This window comes from Acartia tonsa, chromosome 2 (assembly GCF_053477335.1).
Source record: "Acartia tonsa isolate MP-2025a chromosome 2, ASM5347733v1, whole genome shotgun sequence".
In the NCBI taxonomy this organism is placed as follows: Eukaryota; Metazoa; Arthropoda; class Copepoda; order Calanoida; family Acartiidae; genus Acartia; species Acartia tonsa.
In genome coordinates, this window is record NC_137261.1 from 22,570,147 (window position 1) to 22,590,846 (window position 20,700).

The following is a 20,700-nucleotide window of genomic DNA, read 5'->3' on the forward strand; positions in this document are numbered from 1 at the left end:
TGATATTTAGTTTCCATAGGAGCAAGGCTACTCTACAAGTATTATTAATTTTCTACAGCAGGTGATATTTAGTTTCCATAGGAGCAAGGCTACTCTACAAGTATTATTAATTTTCTACAGCAGGTGATATTTAGTTTCCATAGGAGCAAGGCTACTCTACAAGTATTATTAATTTTCTACAGCAGGTGATATTTAGTTTCCATAGGAGCAAGGCTACTCTACATGTATTATTAATTTTCTATAGCAGGTGATATTTAGTTTCCATAGGAGCAAGGCTACTCTACAAGTATTATTATTTCTATAGCAGGTGATATTTAGTTTCCATAGGAGCAAGGCTACTCTACAAGTATTATTATTTCTATAGCAGGTGATATTTAGTTTCCATAGGAGCAAGGCTACTCTACAAGTATTATTATTTCTATAGCAGGTGATATTTAGTTTCCATAGGAGCAAGGCTACTCCACAAGTATTATTATTTCTACAGCAGGTGATATTTAGTTTCCATAGGTGCAAGGATACTCTACAAGCATTATTAATTTTCTATAGCAGGTGATATTTAGTTTCTATAGGAGCAAGGCTACTCTACATGTATTATTATTTTTCTACAGCAGGTGATATTTAGTTTCTATAGGAGCAAGGCTACTCTTAACTATTTAAGGCTGTTAACAACGCACGTGTGTGCTACATGATACGCTAGAGTCGCAGGCAGTTGTTCTTATTTACAAAATATACGATACTTTTATAGAGAATTTCTTGCAAAATTCTCTGAAACTTGGAAAAACATTATTTGGTTGCACAATAATTTATTAGGAAGGTTACCAATTCTGTAATTGTATTTCCAGCATAATAAATTTATTCTTGTAATTTTTTTATTTTGATATTCGCGAAAAACTGTCTATAATACGATGAGATAACATATTCTACAAAGGAAATTAGATTTTTCCGAAGATAAATCTACCCTAGAAGATACATACCCCCCCCCCCTCCCTTACAATATAAAATTTAAGTTTCAAGTAAAAAAAAAGGTCCAACTCAATAATAGTAAGATTCACACATTTCTATATTACAAATACAAACTGATAGAAAAGTTAGAGGCAAAATAGATTTCTCTAGCTGCCATAGCCCTGGTTTAAAACTAAAACTTTATTATATAGGTACACCAAGGAATCAAAGGAGTAGTGTTTGGACCTGACGGTAATCCTGCAGAGGGAGCTGATATTGTTGTCTGGAATCCAGATGGTTCCAGGTATATCATATTTTTCGGCGATTTCCATTAAAGTACCATGCGAGCAGAAAATCCCCCCCCCCTCCCTCTTATTGTTTACTAAATTAAAAATAAGGAAGGTGAAGGAAACTAAAAGCCCCCCCCCCCGCCTCTTATTTTCAAAATAAACTAAAATTAAAGGGGAGGGGGTCTTTTTATTTTTTATACTTTATTACAACAGGCTTCTTTTTATGCACTGTTTTGATATATTAAGAATAAGGAAATTCTTTGAATAAAAGATATCTTTGAAAATATACTATTTTTCAGACGAGGGAAGAATGTGACCTCCTTCAGCACTGGAGAATACTGGAAATTTGTCCTTCCAGGTATAAGTAGAAACAAGGATAATTATGTAAAAAAAGTGCAGCTTTTAAAAGGAAAGAGAAAGAGATGAATAGACAGAGATATTAAGAGAGAGAGAGAAAAAGAAACAAATTTTAGGAATTAAAATAAAAAATATGATTCAAACATGATAAATGTGGCTGAGGAGTTGTTTTATATAGCTTCCCTGAAGAGCACAAAAGTACGGACCATCTTGTGCCGAGATCTTTAGCCTCAGACCAAAAAAACCTTACTACTTTATAGTTGCATTTAGGGGCTCATTCAAAGGGGTAGGCCTATGTAAACCTTCTCTAAAATTGAGAACTCTAATTAACTCCAGACACAAAAGCATATAATATAAAGCATATTTGTTTGTTTAGGTAAACGAGTAAACACAGGAGAATCTACTTACAGAATACAAGCTTTTTATGACGATTGTGAGGTCACGGGACGGCGCTATGCTTCACTGCAGCATAAGGTCAGACCATTATTTAATTCATCTACACCCTCCACTAGAGGCCTCTAGGAGCACTTAATGGAGAGAAGGAGGGGAACTAAGCAACCTCTTTCAATTTTATTTTTAAAAAGAAAAGGTAAAAAATATTTTGAAGGCGTATTTTTTCCAATAAATGACGTTTGTAGCACATTCAAAACTTTAGAAAAATAATTGAAAATCGACCCACTCTAATATTTAGTAATAAAGCATCCACGACCGTTTGCAGTCTTGTTGAATTGCAAAAAGCTACAACTTGCATATGAGGTGAATTGCTAAAATTTATATGCTGGTGAATTAAGAAAAAAAAGTAAACTTAATACATGAATATCTGTATATTAATATGTAAATGAAAGATATTTTAGACGACATAGAACTAGAGTAGTATTTCAAAATCTAAACAACACTAGACGTTGAACTCCCAAATACAACTTAAACTTTCATTTTTTTGTATTCCTAAAGGTAAAAAAGACGAGCCGCTCTTTAAAAATCATTGACGGTATATTATAAATTATCCGGATCATAGAAAGAAAACAAAGTAGGGTGTTTCGTCGAATTTTCACGGTATCTTTTGATAGGTTATTTTAGCTTAAGTTATGTAAATGTTAATGATTGCCCCGCATGGTTATAAAATAGGCCCCCCGCAGGTACTAGAAAAAGGAGAAAAGCTACTGTGAAAAATAAAATACTATGAAACCCGCTACTTCATTTTATCCAATGATCCAATTATCCTTTCATTGTCATCAATATTTCAAAGATATGTGGGGTAAAGTTGAAGGCAAATAAGTTTTTTCTAGAGGTGCCATGTCCATATGTTCCTGATTCTGCGCAGGTTTAAACTTTTATAAAACTTAGCACAGTCATCCCCCCAATTTGTTGTAAATATGGACAAAATTGGAACAATTCCCCTTTTTCTTTATTTGGACTATACAAATTTACCACCTTAATGCCTTAATTTGGTAAAAAATCATTGGTTCTGATAAAGATAATTTAGTTACTTTTTTACTCTTTAAAAATGCGTAGAAAAATTACAACCAAATATGGAAGCAGCATATAAAATGACGTCATGCAATACAAATTACCGATGAACGGCCAGTATATGTTTTTTCATTTGTCAATCAAAATGTATACTGGCCTATAATTGTTCATTTTTATGGCCACTATAAGCTGCTTCGCAAATCTGTTACAAAATTACTTTATTATAGCACCCTTAATATAGACATACCTACATTTTAGGACTTGGTTAGAAGGTTGCAAAGCTATTAACATTGTGCCTCATCGTGCTAGGGATCTCAATTCCAATAAATCAAAATGGAATAATCTTATCGCGTTAAAATTGTCAGAGTATAATCTAAAAAATGAGTTGTCATAATGGACTTTCTGATAGCTAATTGTTTTAAAGTGGCAACACTTTATCAATTGTACATGAATTTTCATGCAAAGTTTTTTATTGGTAGGACGATTCTAGCATGACTAAATTGTAGTGTTACGGGTGGACATATTAGTTTGGTTTGTTTTGCCAAAAGTTAGATATTATTGAAAGTTGTATTCAGAGAAAATTATGCACAAACTTCAAAAAGTTTTCTAACATACAATGGGAGGGATACATGTTCTTTTAATAAATACATTATAAATATAATAGGACAAAATCTTTTAAAGCTAAGTATATAAAACATGCATAATTGGCAAAGGAATAATTTGATTTAAAACCAGCTTTATGTACTCATGAAATCAAACAAAAAAAATTTAAACAGAGTAGCAGACTAATACTTTGGTTTTGGTTAGACCGTCTATCCTGTAATTACAGGCATACTCTTCTAGCTCAAATAAACAAAATAAAATTTTCTATAATTTAAAAAAATATTTGCTTAGATTCCCATCTTTTGTGTGCATATGATAATATTTGTTGACTGTATGTATGTAAATAATATTTTTTCATCATTAGGCACAATATGTAGTTTTATAACCAATACTGGGCAACTAATACTATGTAGTTTTATCACCAATACTGGGCAACTAATTCTATGTAGTTTTGTCACCAATACTGGGCAACTAATCCTATGTACACGTTTTATCACTAATACTGGGCAACTAATCCTATGTAGATTTATCACTAATACTGGGCAACTATTCCTATGTAGTTTTATCACCAATACTGGGTAACTAATTCCATGTAGTTTTATCACCAATACTGGGCAACTAATCCTACATAGTTTTATCACAAATACTGGGCAACTATTCCTATGTAGTTTTATCACCAATACTGGGCAACTAATCCTATGTAGATTTATCACTAATACTGGGCAACTAATCCTATGTAGATTTATCACTAATACTGGGCAACTATTCCTATGTAGTTTTATCACTAATACTGGGCAACTAATCTTATGTAGTTTTATCACCAATACTGGGCATTTAATCCTATGTAGTTTTATCAACAATACTAGGCAACTAATCCTATGTAGTTGTATCACCAATACTGGGCATTTAATCCTATGTAGTTTTATCACCAATACTGGGTAACTAATCCTATGTAGTTTTATCACCAATACTGGGCAACTAATCCTTTGTAGTTTTATCACTAATACTAGGCAACTAATTCTATGTAGTTTTATCTACAATACTGGGCAACTAATCTTATGTAGTTTTATCACCAATACTGGGCATTTAATCCTATGTAGTTTTATCACCAATACTGGGCAACTAATTCTATGTAGTTTTATCAACAATACTGGGCAACTAATCCTATGTAGTTTTATTACAAATACTGGGCAAATAATCCTATGTAGTTGTATCACCAATACTAAGTAACTAATCTTATGTAGTTTTATCACCAACACTGGGCATGTAATCCTATGTAGTTTTATCACCAATACTGGGCAACTAATCCTATGTAGTTTTATCAACAATACTGGGCAACTAATCCTAAGTAGTTTTATCACAAATACTGGGCAACTAATCCTATGTAGTTTTATCACCAATACTGGGCATTTAATCCTATGTAGTTTTAAAACCAATACTGGGCAACTAATCCTATGTAGTTTTATTAACAATACTGGGCAACTAATCCTATGTAGTTTTATCTCAAATACTGGGCAAATAATCCTATGTAGTTGTATCACCAAGACTAGGCAACTAATCTTATGTAGTTTTATCACCAATACTGGGCATTTAATCCTATGTAGTTTTATCACCAATACTGGGCAACTAATCCTATGTAGTTTTATCAACAATACTGGGCAACTAATCCTATGTAGTTTTATCACAAATACTGGGCAACTAATCCTAAGTAGTTTTATCAACAATACTGGACAACTAATCCTATCTAGTCAACAATACTGGGTAACTAATCTTATGTAGTTAACAATACTGGGCAACTGAGCATATCATATGTTCATTTATTTCTCTATTTGTTTGAACAAATGTACAAAATATTTGTGACAATATTTACTCATGCCAATAGTTTTTATCCTTGAATGCACTTCATCATGTTACTTAAAAATATTTCACTCAACTTCTGGATTACATCAAAACATATTTGAATAGAACAAAAGTATTGCCTAATATAACCCACTTACCATTAACAAAAATCAATCTGTAACATCTGACTTTTTTATTGGCTTGAGAAACTGTCAATATCTGAAATATGAAAAATGGTTTCTCCATTTTGAGAAGATATTGCTGATTAATTTCTGTTAAGAGTAAGTGGTTTAAGTTAAGCAATACTTTTGTAAAATGAATATGAATGTTATTGCAAAAATTTCATATAATAAAGTCTATTCAATCTTGATTTTCTTTAAAAAGGGTGTGTTTTATGTACATATTAGCACCCTCTCATAATATCACATTATGCTATTTTTCATAGATTTTCCTTGCGCATACACATTATTATCAACATTACAGTGTACTGGGCCCATGTGGAGTTCATCTTATAAATATGATACACTGTGCATTCAGGGATCTAAAGGGATAAGATAATGACCTATAAATTGATGTACATCCCCAATGATGACATACAAAATTACCCCTTCTGTAGATTAAAATTAGTGGTTGAAACGTTTGGACACTTAACTTAATAAACCACGAATAAAATAATTCAGTATAAGTCCCCAAAGTTGTTAAGCCAATGAATAAGAAAATGTTATTGTAAAACTTTGGGGACTAGTGTGATAAACAGCTCATTGTCCCCTCTATCTCTCTGGTACTGGGACCATGTGATTGTGGAGTTCATCTTATAAATATGATACACTGTGCATTACTGTTTTTTCCTGGCAATACGTCAGTTCTTTTATATTTCATTTCATGTCATAAAATGCACTTTTTTGCAGCTCAAACACATCATTGTAGCCAAATTAATTTATATTTCATATATCTGTCTGTACGAACGTCAGTCTATAACGCTTTGGGTAAACATGATTTTCTCTGCTGCTATTCAGGATAGAATGTTGAAGTTTTTTTGTGTAGATTCCCTTTGCTACAAAAATGTAATCTATAATACAAAGTAGCTTGATGTCTGTCCGTCTGACCGTCTGTCCATCTGTTCGTCTGTCCGTCTGTCTGTCTGTCCCTTAAGATCTCGGTAAGCACTGAACCGATCGGATTCTACTCTTCAGGGAATATACCTACTGGTCTTGTGGTGGTTTTAGGCTATTTTCTTGGGGGGTGGGACACCCCCAACCCCCCAAAAAATAAAAAAAATCCAACCCTCAAATTTTTTTTTTTACATTTTTTGTAAAATCTCAGTAATTGCTGATCAAATTTGGCTCTACCCTTCTGGGAATATACCTACTGGTCCTCTGGTGGTTTTAAGCTATTTTCTTGGGAGGTGGGACACTCCAACCCCCCCAAAAATAAAAAAATCCCCACTTCCAAAATTTTTTTTTTTTTTTTTAATTTTTTTAAACAAAAACCAGTAATTGGGGTGGGGGAACCCCACTGCAACATGGGGCAAAGCCCCCATGAATCCCCACCCCCCCAAAAAAAAAATCAAAATATATTTTTTTTTAATTCTAATTTTTGTGTATGTGAACAACCTAGGTCTAATTTTTACGAATTGAAATTTTTTTGTATACGGCAAACAACCTGGGTTTAATTTGTACAAATTAAAATTTTTGTGCATAAAGCGCACAACCTGGGTTTAATTTTATCACAGAGTAATTAAACAAAGAATATTTTTTTGAATATTTAAGGAGGGTTGACTTCCCAAAACTATATAGGGCGAAGCCCCTAGAGGCTAGGGGCGAAGCCGCTAGTATTGTAATATAGAAAGTATGGTGGAAAATTTTCGTATTTTTATTTATTCTTTTTATTTACACTTCTAATCACTATATCCGTATTTCTTCGCTTCGCAACTTATGGATGTTGATATACTTGTTTTTTAAATGAAAAAAAAAACTTGTCACTTTACAAAAAAAGTATATTTTCTTTCAAATAATAAATATGCAATTAGAATGTCGTTACTGGAATATTGTTGTCAACAACTATGATTATTTGTAGTTGCTAGTATCTGAGAGAAACCCACTGGCTGTGCAGAACATGTACATGCGTCATGTGGGATTTTGTGGGGTGGAGCAGAGACGAGACAATCAGGATGTGCTGCCAGAAATACAGACACTCATCCAGAATCAAATCAATACACAGGTAAACTTTTTCTTTATGTCTAGGGGCGTGAGTTTTAATCTGAATAATTATCTATAATACAAAGTAGCTTGATGTCTGTCCGTCTGTCTGTCCCTTAAGATCTCGGTAACCACTGAACCGATCGGATTCTACTCTTCAGGGTATATACCTATTGGTCCTGTGGTGGTTTTAAGCTATTTTCTTGGGGGGTGGGACACCCCCAACCCCCCCAAAAACAAAAAAATCCCCCCCATTTTTTTTTTTTTTTGTAAGAAATATCCTTGGTCCTTTGTAGAAGATTGCTATTGTGGAAGATTTCCGTTGTAGAAGATTTCCTTGGTCCTTACAAATTTAACCTTACACTTTTTTTACTATCTCTTGGGGCAAAGCCCCTAGAGGCTAGGGGCGAAGCCGCTAGTATCTATATAACTTATCTAAAATGTCTAAACTATATTATTTTATGCAATAGTAATTTTAATTAAACTGAATGTATTATTTTATTAGGCTGATACTCGGAAGCAGTTATCAGAAGTCGAGCAGGCAGAATCTGACTTTTATTATCAGGTTAAACATTTGTCTTTCTATTTATCTCGCACATCATGTTCTAGAGAACTTAGATTTTTACCTAAATTACATGTGTTACGTCATAAAAATACGTCTAAAAAGGATGAATAAGAGGTGATTTGGGAAAGGAAACCCCTCAAAAAAGAGTGATTTAGACGTATTTTTATGGCGTAAAACATGACACCACTGGAAGGGAGGGGACAACCTTCTAACCTCCCCAGTTAAATGACATAATTATTTTTTTTTAAATACGGGAATAATGAAATTAATCTTTTATTTCTTAAGGATTATGGAACTGACGAGACCTTGGAGGATATCATTTTCCAAAACGATGAAGATTTTTCTTAAATTAATTTCTTTACAGTAAAATTATCAATATAAATCAAAATGTAATATACTACGTGATGTAAATAAAAACTATAAAATTTAATTCATGAAAATAAATAAGCAATGAACAGACATTACTTTTATATCGATCATGTAAAGAACGATTCAAAAATTTGATGACAACATTCATAAGTGGCGAATTACAAAAAAACATGGTTCGTTAAACGGCCAGTGAGTACATGTTAGGTTCTCTAAAAATAAAGATGACAACATCCATAAAGCGAAGCTCTGAACGTTAGGACAAACAACCATTAACACATACTTGTTTAGTGTCAGAACTGAATTATCAGAATATAAATCTATAAGAGTCGAATCAAATTAAAAGTTCATTTGTTGAAGAACTGCTTGATACAGGATAATGTTCATACTTACATTTTTAGGTCTTGGTTATAGAGTTGCTTCGCTAGTAACATTATACTTTATTGTCCAAGGAATCAGTATACAAGAATTCAGATCAATCGGATAACCACATAAAAATTTGTTGTTAGACAAATAAATATGTTCAAAATGGACGTACGGACTTTCTGGTAATGATTACAGTTAATACGCTTTCTATATCGTACCCAACTACTACGGGAATCACCATGCAAAGTTTGAAATCGATAGGACAATTCTAACATGCCTAAATTAACGAAAAAAGCTATCCGTTCCGGAAGAACCGACCATAGTTATAGAAAAGCTTCGCATTTAAAACTAGAGATTATAAAAAAGAATTACTAGATGGGTACAACTCATGGGTATCTTCTCTGAAAATTGCATTTTTATCTTATGTAGCAACTGAGAAAAGCACATTTACCCCTTAGCGCTATTAACTAACGTACGGACTGTCAAAAACAAACACACCATGTATATACTTTGAGCCATCAGAGGACGCACAATTTACTTATATTATAGAGTTGATGCGTTCTCAAAAACAAACAACAAATTATTTCACATTAATTTATTTTCGCAATATAATTTTGTTTTATTACATTTTATTCGTTACTGTTACAAAGCACAACAATTTATTCTAAAAATAATTTAAAGGATTTAATAAATTAATACTTTAAAAAGGAAACATTCGGAAAGAATTAGGTCATAGGAATAAATATAAAAATTAGGATAGGATAAATATTATTCACATTGTTAATTTTTTGAGGACAAAAAGGAAAAATATTTTTTCATAGCACATGCGACAACAATTTTTAAGATTTAACAATTTAGAGTTGGTCAAAAAAATAAAAAGCATTAGCTGGTTTATTAAATCATTTTAAAAAATCCAAATTATAAAACGACGATATTTAACATTTCATGCTACTATAATAAGGAAAGGAGTTTTTTTTGTTTTGTTACTTTTACAGTAAATTTTTATTTTCTTATGCAAGAAATCGTCCAAACTGGTTAAGATAGATAAATAATAATTTATTACTAGATTAAATCACTGGTCATTTATGATTTAAAAGTCAGCCAAAGTTTTCAGTTACCTAAAAAAATAAAGATTTTAAAATTCAAAATTACTACGTTTTATTTATGTTGTACTAAAACTTCGAAGGGCATAATAGTTTAGAACATCAACATTGTTAATAAAATTTTTAAACCTACTGAACTGCACTAGATCCGATTTATTTGTCATTTTTCCCCCCTTGAATTTAAAATAGTCTAATTGCGGATTTCTTTTCTTTTTTATTACATTTAACAGCTATAAACACTAAAAAAGTTATAAAATACTCACATATTTAAATACATTGTTGAGAGTCTGCCATTCCATTAGAAATATCTAACAGCCTCCCTCTGAAAGAATAAAAGTTTTTGAAATAGATAGATAACGAATGTGTTTAAATTCTCACCAACCACTAAAAAAAATTGTGTTCTTAATTTAAGGCAACCTATCCCAAGAATGGTTTTATGCTATTTTCCACCCCTCAAAGAGCCACTAGAGGCCCTAGTTGTGTATTAGAAAAAAAATTAGCTGATTTTAAAGATATTTTCTTGATTAGAAAGTATGTTTGGCAATTGTTACGAAAAAAAATACCAAAATTATTATACAAAAATTGTAACAAATCAAATTCATCAAAATGCAAAATCAGCATTGAATATAATGTGAACATTAAATATTATAATAAGATGTTTATAGTAAATGAATAATCAAACTTTTACCTGGTTATAATAAAGTCCAGAATCAGATTCGAATACCCTGACAGGTTTAGAAACAGGATTCAGTGAGCCAGCAGAACTTATTCCTTTCAACTCCCGGATACACCTGTCACAGCTGTCCTCTAGAGAACTGGCTGATGTCTCAGCTGAGGTTGAGAACACCTCATCGCAAGCTCTGGTGTCGGATGACATGACAGCTGTAAAGCGGTTTTTATTATCCTCCTCTAACAGAAACCTGTCGTAGCTGCTGAAAACGTCAGTATCCTGCAATCTTACTCCGCTGTTGGCAACTGACACCCAGTTTTCCTTATCATCATTGATTGACCATCTGCAAGTGTCATAATTAGAGACAGCCGCCGTTTTAAAGCTGTCAAGGGCTGATGTCGAGGCCGCTAGCTCAGTTTTAGGAAGCAATGGACGTCTGTTGTTGGCTAGATTCTCGAGAGCATCAAAAGCTCTTCTGACGGGCGGTTGAACAGGCAGAGCAATCGGACGAAAAGGTTCATTTTCGTCATTGAACATATTTTGGCGGGAAACATTTGGAGCATCAAAGTTCTGGCGGGAGAAAGTAAAATCGTTTTGGCGGGAAAGTTCAGATGCAACCTCATTTTGGCGGGAAAATTCAACAGCAGAGCCAATTTGTGCACCCAATATTGGACGCCCTGTTTGGTTGGATGAATTCTGACTTTCACCTTTCTGGCATAAGCGGCGAGGAAGGAAGCTATTTACAGGAAAGCTGCTAGATGGTTTTGATATTCCACCCAAATGATTGTTGGTTATGTCTCTGGTGAGTGACAGGTCTTCGTTGGCAGATCTAGGACGTGTAACCGCCAGGTTTGGCTTCTGAAGGCCAGAAAAAGTTGTCCCATTAAAACCTATATTTCTAAACGCTTTAATAACATCATCATTATGCGTCTCTTGGTAATCGTGCATTTTATAACGTTCAAGGCTGGTATTGGCGTCGACGGATGGATGATGATCATGATCCGATTGTGAGGCGTATGGAAGTGGCTCTGCCCTTGGAGTTGTTGTAGTTACACTTGGCCTTGTTGGCATTCCAGCTGTTGCTGGTGTGAAGTGCCTTGTAGTGACAGTTGGGTGTTGATTACTGGTGCTGTTGCTCACAAAACGGCGGATATAATCAGCTGAACTCACCGGCACCGCCATTTCTAAAAATATTTTAGAAATATAGCAGTACTCTAAATGAATTATATAGTTTAACCCTTAAACAGCCTCCAAAAATACAATGTTCAATTATTTTATAACATAAGCAAAATTTAGAAATCCGTTGAAAATTGGCGAAGATATTCTTAATTGCAATAGATGTAACTTTGCCAATCAGACAATAATTTTTGAAACCATTGTTTAAGACGTCCTTGGGCTAAATACATTCAATATGTGGAAAAAAGTAAAACTATACGCCGCTTTATTAAAAAAAAATCTTAAATGTTAGTAATTCAAATAACAAATAAACAAGCAATGAAAAAAAAACACTTTCTACCTGAAACAGCTGATGGGTTATTCGAAGGTGAAGCACATTCCTCTTGCAGCATGGCTCTAGCAATCTGCTCATCTCTAAAAAATATAATAATTTTTTCTCGTATTAATTCGAATCCGGTGGATAGGAACCGGTTCTAATCCATACGAAAAAACTATGTCTAGCATCGTTTTATATCCAGCTTTCTATGAATATAAAAAAGTACATTCATAAGATTAAAACCAGTTTTTTTAGCCGGTGCCTTCGGCACCTCGGGGCCAAAAAAACTAGTTTTAATCTTATAATTGTACATTCTATATCCGCGGGAAGCCGTTTATAATACGATGCGAGAAATAACTATTCTTTAACTAGCAGGAACCCTGTATTTGGGACCTATTGTATGCTTCCCTATAAGGGCAAGATCATAGCGGACAAACAAACGAAAAATCATATTATTATAAGAATGGTAGAATATTCTGCACAAGGAAGATAGAGGAAAGGATTAAAAACTTGATTGTAAAACCTGCTTCATTTTTTAAAGAACACGAGATAAATGACTTATCCTTGAAAGTATTTGAATTAACATAAAATCATGAAAAAAATAGAAATATAAGAACAATTTAAGTATGCTTGACCTAAGCAACGTGTTTAATAAAATAAATTCTTTGCAATTACGAGATAACACACTTTACCCCCCCCCCCCCATCTTGCTAAATGCATCTTTATATTTACCTTCTACTCAGACCAACAGATGGACGGTTGAACCTAAAAAAAAGAAAGTTTTTAGTAACAAACCTAGTTTAAACAAACATGATCTTTGGTTAATGGATGGATATACTTGGAATATACGTAGATGTTATAGGGTAAATTCGTTATCGTTTTTTAGCCAGCTACAAGTTTGACTTTATTAGAGTACATCATTAATTTATTGGAAAGTTATCACTTACTATGTACATGTTTAAAAGGATTACAATAATTGTCATGTTAAGTGTCCCAGATGTTTGGTAAGCTAAAAGATGTGCTTTAATTCATACCTACTTTAGCATCACTATTTGCCATTATTAGAGCTCTAAAGTTGCGTGTCTATTTCTTATGGGATTCCTATTTTAACCTTAACTTAACCAAACCTTATATAAGCATAAAAATACGCCATATTTTAAAATTTTGGTCAATTCACGACATTAGGAAAATTACTTACTTAGAGATTGTGCTAAGCTTGATGTTTGGCTTGATAAACAGGGGCGCAGTAGCTGGGTTCACCTAAACAATTACGATAGGACGATAAGGTATAATCGTAGAAACAATACAAGACATATGTATATATGTCTGTCTGTCCGTCCGTCCTCCTATCTGCGATAGATAGCACTGTTTTTGAAAGGTTAGACTTGTATTATTTGCATGATGATTCCTGGCACAGTTAAGTACAATTTAGGAAGCTTCGCGACTATTCAATCTATACCAGTGTATTCCCTATGTTTGTCAACGTCTGTCTGTCCGTATAATTAGGTTTGTCAAACAATGAAAACTGATTTAAAAATAAATTGTTTTAGATGCTTCATCTATTGTATTCTATGTCGTCTATTTGTTGCATTACCGTCGTGGGAATCAGATTTCTAAAATTTTAGAATTTACCTCTATCTTACGTCCATGCACAACTCGCCCATTCAATTTCTAGAAATAAAATAGATTATCAGCACGAAATTTATACAGATTGCTTTATTCGTGAAAGTTAGACTTAAGTATGGCGTTTGACATTACATGAACAGTTATTTGTCGAAGAAAATTATCGAAAAATGTTGTAATACGATGCGATAAATAACTATTACTGCAAGAATAATTGTCTGCAATACGATACGATGCTATACATGATTTTTCAGTATAGCTGAGAAAGCCTTACTGGAAAATTGTTTTTCATTTTTCGTTAAAAAAAAGTTTTAATAAATTAAATCCAATTTTAAATACGACTTTAGACATATACGCAGTCGTGAAAAGTAACTTTAAATATAGTTCTTTATCATCAGGGGAATCTGTAAAAGTATTAAAAGCTCAACAAAATACAAAAATATGTCCCCATAAATTTTGGATTCGTGGCAATAAAAATTGTAACCCATTACAGCGTTTTAGAAAAGTTTCGCTACTAAAACATGAAAACTTACCGTCAACGCATCTTGAGCTTCTGCCTTAGTAGACATGGTAACAAATCCATATCCCTACAATTAGAATCATGTTTATTTGACCGATTTAAAGACAGTTTTCCGCAGACGGTAAATTGAAAAATTTAGGGATTAAACCAGGTTAAGTTGACCCCAAAGTATTAGCCAACTAAATATAAATCAAATCTATGGTTTGTAATTTTAATCTATCATTCGTGGAAAATCTGTATAACACGATGCGATAAAAAATTTTATTTTTTATTTTAGCTGAGAACAGTTGGATAGTTGGATTCTATTCAGTGATAAGCTGATACAGATTGATAAGATGATAAAAAGCAATAATTCTCCTTCTCCAAGTTGGGTAAAATGTTCGCAGAAACCAATTTTAAAGTGTCTAAAGCTTTTAGGTCACCGAAAAAGAGAACTTGCAATCAAAACTTTGGGTACCTGTTTGATCTGCAGCGAAATGTCCCATCCCTTACTGATTTAATACATGCTCTCGCCTTTGAAACACTTTATAGTGCCTATCAAAATGACGTTATACAATACAAATGACCAATGATATAAACAGACTAAATTTCCAATGGCAGGCCAGTAAACATTTTAATTAGCCAATGTATGTCGTCATTTTTATAGTCACTAAAAAAAGGTTGCTCACCTTCGAACCACGGTCATTGTAGATTATCTCCGCCTCCACTACTTTACCAAAATGAGACAGCATACTAAAAGATAAAATAATAAAATTATTATAAACAAAATTAGCTTTCATGATTACGGATGACTTTTTGGAATGAAAAAAAAGAGCGTGCCCAACTAATGAAAAATTGTCAACTAGTCCAAGATAAGTAAAATATGACATTTAAAAAAAAGGTATAACAAAACTCGATTTAAAGGAAATGGATTTTTAAACCATAGACCAAATAAAATTTGCTTATCTGGGAGCTTTTATTTAGAGACACGTACATTTAAATAGAAACAAAGTAGTAAGAAGTAGACAAATAGGTTACAGAGCTATACCACAATTTTGATATGACTTTTTTAAGAACAAAAAAATGATCAAATTGATAAAGTAGCTGCACTGCAAATAATATCCGTATCAGTACAGGACGTACAGGTTTACTTGTCTATAGAGTAGCTGCGCTGCAAGTATTATACATTTACTTGTGTAAATATGTATCAGTAATTCTACCCGTGATATTAGAATGTGTTATCATGCCCTAGAAAATCATTTATTTGACGGACGTAAGTACAGAATTGTACTTATCTATAGAGTAGCTGCGCTGCAAGTATTATATATTTACTTGTGTAAATATGTATCAGTAATTCTACAAGTGATATTAGAATGTGTTAGCATGCCCTAGAAAATCATTTATTTGACGGACGTACAGTTGTGCTTATCTATAGAGTAGTTGCGCTACGAATATTATATATTTACTTGTGAAGGTCCGTATCAGTATATCTGAAAGGAACATTTGAAACGTGTAGACGTGTCTCCAGGTACATTATGAGCCACTAAGCTGGAACTTTCAAGGGTCCAAAACCGAAATATTCTAAAATAAATATTTTTAATTTAGCAAATTTTAATAAATAACTTTATTAAATGACTTTAATTTTTAAAGAAAACAATATAAATAGCCATGCAATGGCAATACAATCAATGAAACAAGGATGACAATATCCATAAAAGCGAAGCTAGCTCTCAATTCAAACGGCGAAACAAACCTGAATACTTTTAGTGTCAAAACTTAAAACACTATTCCGATTAAGAACATACTTACATACAAAAATTGTCTTATAAAAAGTTTGATGTCAGCATGTTTTTAAGAGAACGTACGGACCTTCTAGTAACGCTTATAGAGTTGCTATATTTTCGTTTCTCCATTGTATCTTAACTGTTACTGGATAATGCATTCAAAGTTTGAAATTTAAGGGACAATTCAAACATGCTTTCATTTACGAAGAGCTAACCGTACTAGTATTTTTATGAAGGTACTAAACCTAATTATAGACCGCTTCGCTTTTAACATAACTATAACTGCACTTACTAAAAACAGCTATTGACTAATATTTTAATAATACACAGAACAATAAAAATTATCCGACAAACAATTTTTTGTAACAATGATTTGCTTTAAAAATTGATTAAAAGATAACTAACGGACAGACGGAAAAAATTATCTATCAAATTGCAAAAATAATTCCATTACAAATAATAGCGTCAATAAATCACTCAGCACGTCCAATGGATTAATTGTGAAGATTAAATAATACCTGTCAAATTTGTGAGAGGTATGAATTGAGATGTGTGACCTCTTCGAGAGTTTCTGAGAGTATGATAGATCATGGTTCCCAACACAAAATGTTCCTACGAAAAAGGGTTTTAAATTTGACAAAGATATAAAACTGAGAAAATTACTTTTTTGTATTAAAATGAAAAAATTTGAATTGTTTCCTACTAAATTAATATTTTATAATTTTTAAATAAAATTACTTAGCAAAATATTACACGGCAACCGCGAAATCTTAAGAGAATCGGTGTCGGCAAATGTCAAAGACTTCTGAAGAGAGCCGACGGTTTCTTTGACGGAAGGAACCAGTTTTCAAGATACGATTAATTTGCTGATCGAAGCAATTCAAACATAATTTTTAGTAAGGGTTTTACACAGTAAAATGGCAGTTTTAGGCTAGTTATCATTATTAAATTTGAAACAGTAATTAAATAAGATAATTTTTCGTTGGTCAAAAATTTGAAATTCAATTTTAGTCTAAATACTATAATTATAAATATGCCTTCTATCCGTCTGAAGATCTTTGTAGCGTTAGCCGCTGAACCATTTGGGCTCTACTATTTTATACATTTTCTGGAGTGGTTTTGGTCTATTTTCGTAGGAGGGTGGTGACCCTCCACTCTTAATTACCAACCTTCTCAAAATTTATTTTTGAAAAATATATTTTCTGAGGGGTAGCCACATCACCCCCTGGCGCGAAGGGAAAAAAATATTTAAATTGTGTTTTGGAGGGGGACTCTCCATTAACTCTTTGGGCGATGTGTTACCCTCAAACACTAGATCTTCACCGGGGAGGTGATCATAGGTTCTAATCTCGGGCTTACACCGCGTCATAACAAAAGACGTTAAAAATTTAAAAATGGTTCCTACTGCTTATATGTCAGGTGCGTGGCATAAATAGTCGGGGAAGTGGGAATGCCTTGGCCCATAAACAGGCGCAACTCATACAGTCAGGACTTTTCAGACAAAGGTCGTACAATCAAAGGACTGGTTGTCAGATGGATGTTACTTAACCTAATATTCTTGAATAAAATGTTTTTAAAAGCGAAGCTTTTCTATAATTAGGGTCGGTCCGTCCGTAACGGATAACTTTGCATGGTGATTCCTTTAGCAGCTAGTACGATTTAGAAAGCGTCGCAACTCTATAATCATTACCAAAATGTCCGTACGTTCTTTTTTAACAACAAATTTTTATGAGATTTCCGTTTGCCCTACCGTTTCAGTGCTTCGCTTTTATGGATGTTATCATCCTTGTTTTCTTAGAATCACAGATACTATAAATACCATGGTATGGCTGTATGTTTGATTATAACATAAACTATTTTCGAACCACTTAAACAATATTGAGTTTTCCATTGTAGAGAAGCTTCGTAAAGGTTCCTGGTTGGTTCTAAGCTAATTTATCTTAAATATAATTATTTCGGTAGTTTTAAGCTAGTTTTTGTCATTCCCTACCCTGCAAGTTAAGGGCACTAAATGCTAATGTGTTAAATTCGTGTATTTTTGACATCAGCAAGGTATTTGACTGATTATTAAAATCGCAGTCTAACTGAAACTAGATGTCCACTTTTGATTGGTGTTTATTTTTATTTTTTTGCGAAAAGGTTCGATTGAATGCTAAAAGATTGAATTTTCTATTTTAGGGAAGCTTAATAATGGTTCCAGATTTGACTGTCATATTTCTAAGCTTAAGGTGCTATAGCAAATAAATATACTATTATATCCTTCTATTATATAAAGTAGTAGGCTTTTCTTGTCTGAAGCGAAGGATATGGTATTCCTTTACAGTGAAGCTTCTTTTGGGTCTAGGGAAGGTTTTTAACTATTTGAAATGGCCCAAGAGGCTAAAAGGGGCGTAACCACTAGTATCCTTATACTAAAGTAACAGGATGTTTGTCTGTGTGTTTGTCTCGCCAACCGCTGAACCGATCGGGTTCTCCTTAACAGGGTAGCTTCTCATAGGTCCCGGGAGGGTTTATAACTATTTTGGGGGAGGGTACCACCACCCTCCCAAGAGAAATGACTCCTAGAAAAAATTCTCCCAACAAATTAAAAATGGGGAGGGGGGCAACCTCTAGAGGCCTCTAGGGGCGTAGCCGCTAGTTATCTATAATACAAAGTAGAACGATGTCTGTCTGTTTGTTTGTCTGTTTGTTTGTAGCGAAGGATCTCTAACCGCTGAACCGATCGAAAAAAAATTTCTTATCAAAACTAAAATTAAAACAGTGGGGTCTACTCCCCCCCCCCCTAAAGAAATTTTTTTTTTATATTTTTGTTTTAAATCTTAAAATACGAAAAATTTGTTTCATCAAACCTCTAGGGGCAAAGCCCCTAGAGGCTTAGGGCGAAGCCGCTAGTTATATATATATAGCAGTGAGATTTTTCTTATTTGACTGTAAAGAATGAGCTCTCAATTGCCAGTAAGCTTGTATGAAGCTTTAGATCTCTCTAACCGATGAACTGAGGACATATTCCGGTATTATCTTCTTAGAAATAAATTTTCTAAGGAACCATAAAGAAAGATCAAAGGATACCCTATTGAAAGTCAAGGGTATTAGTTTCTTTTTATGCCTTTGAAAATGGCAAATATTTTTAACTTTTCATCAATGATTGTATTAGGGACCCTCAAAACAACTGTCTTCTGATAGATTTGTTTAATAAAAAAAAATTTATCATTGTGACTGCGCTCTAGATCTAGGGGTTATAGTAGCCACTTTTAATCCTTTCTATTCAACTAGTGGCTGCGCCCATAGCCTGAAGGGTCTCTGTATGAGGTAAGCGATTGAAGTAAGTAGTTATCGAAATCTTAAGCTTCAGACAAAACAAATCTTACTACTTTACGTACTACTACAGACTACGCCCCTAGAGGCCTCTAGTGGCACTTGAAATGCTTTTTTTTTATTTAAAATATCTAATTTGTGAAGAAAAAGATTCTATGTTGCGTTCAAGTCTCTACGTAAAAAAATTTTCTTGGGAGGGTGGTGTTACCCTCCCCCAAAATAGTTATAAACATTTCTGGGACCTATGCGAAGCTGCCCTATTAAGGAGAACCCGATCGATTCAGCAGTAACGAGATCCTTTGGTACAGACAAATATCCTGTTACTTTATTATAAGGATTTATAATAGGTTTATTTTGAAACCATGCATAACACATCCTTATACTAAAGTAACAGGATGTTTGTGTATTTGTCTGTGTGTTTGTAACCAAAGGATCTCGCTAACCGCTGAACCGATCGGGTTCTCCTTAACAGGGTAGCTTCTCATAGGTCCCGGGAAGGTTTATAACTATTTTAGGGGAGGATACCACCACCCTCTCAAGAGAAATCGCCCCTAGAAAAAAATTTCCCCTCCCGAAAAAGAGACTTGAACGAAACATAAACCAATTATTTCTCTAATTAGATATTTAAAAAAAAAAAACATTCAAAGTGCCACTAGAGGCCTTTAGGGGGCGTAGCCGCTAGTATAAACTACTAGAAGATTGGAGTTAAAATGAAATGTAGTAATGTAATAATGTAGTATATGTTGTACATTAATCTGATTTTTGAAATGGTGATTCATATTACAACAAGGTACAAATGTTGTAAGCGAAGCATCTCTATAAATCAAGTCATAATTAAAGTAAGCTTATGTCCTTAAACAATATCCTGTATTTACGCAGTTTTTTCAACAAAATTACTTACGATTTTCTTTAGACTTATACATTTATATTTTGCTTATTCAGTTATACACTCAACAAGTATTAATATTCGTTTGTTCCACAGTTTCAGAGCTTCGCTTTTAATATGGATGTTTTCATCCTTTTATGGATGTTTTCATCCTTGTTTATTTGAAAACTTCCCAGCCAGAAACGTCGTAAGGAAAATCGTAAGGCGATATTTACTATATTATAGCAAAAATCGAATTTACGATTTTATAGAGATTAATTCGAATTTGTAGTAAAAATCGTGACTATCGTATGTATCTCGCTTTTTTATGTTTGTCAACACACACATACAAACAG

General features: G+C 33.3%; 2 protein-coding genes across 2 annotated transcripts in view; one reads left to right on the forward strand and one right to left on the reverse strand.

Annotated features, from left to right (window-relative positions):
* Window positions 1-8,718, forward strand: part of LOC145312474 (carboxypeptidase D-like) — a 39,847-nt gene extending 31,129 nt beyond the window's left edge. The window contains exons 13-18 of the mRNA XM_080151731.1: window positions 1,155-1,246; window positions 1,532-1,590; window positions 1,966-2,063; window positions 7,575-7,718; window positions 8,202-8,261; window positions 8,547-8,718. Of these exons, the coding sequence (XP_080007857.1) occupies window positions 1,155-1,246; window positions 1,532-1,590; window positions 1,966-2,063; window positions 7,575-7,718; window positions 8,202-8,261; window positions 8,547-8,609 (516 nt within the window). The 3' untranslated portion in view covers window positions 8,610-8,718. The remainder of the gene's footprint in view (window positions 1-1,154; window positions 1,247-1,531; window positions 1,591-1,965; window positions 2,064-7,574; window positions 7,719-8,201; window positions 8,262-8,546) is intronic.
* An 855-nt stretch (window positions 8,719-9,573) lies between these two features.
* On the reverse strand, window positions 9,574-16,799 carry LOC145312749 (uncharacterized). Its single transcript, XM_080151994.1, has 11 exons — window positions 16,683-16,799; window positions 15,847-15,961; window positions 15,070-15,133; window positions 14,415-14,468; window positions 13,891-13,929; window positions 13,457-13,518; window positions 12,991-13,023; window positions 12,283-12,356; window positions 10,785-11,950; window positions 10,360-10,418; window positions 9,574-10,111 (listed from the first exon to the last, which is right to left on the reverse strand). The coding sequence occupies exons 2-10, from the start codon at window positions 15,912-15,914 to the stop codon at window positions 10,395-10,397; spliced, it is 1,584 nt and encodes a 527-aa protein (XP_080008120.1). The 5' UTR covers window positions 15,915-15,961; window positions 16,683-16,799; the 3' UTR covers window positions 9,574-10,111; window positions 10,360-10,394.
* Between the last annotated feature and the right edge of the window lie 3,901 nt (window positions 16,800-20,700).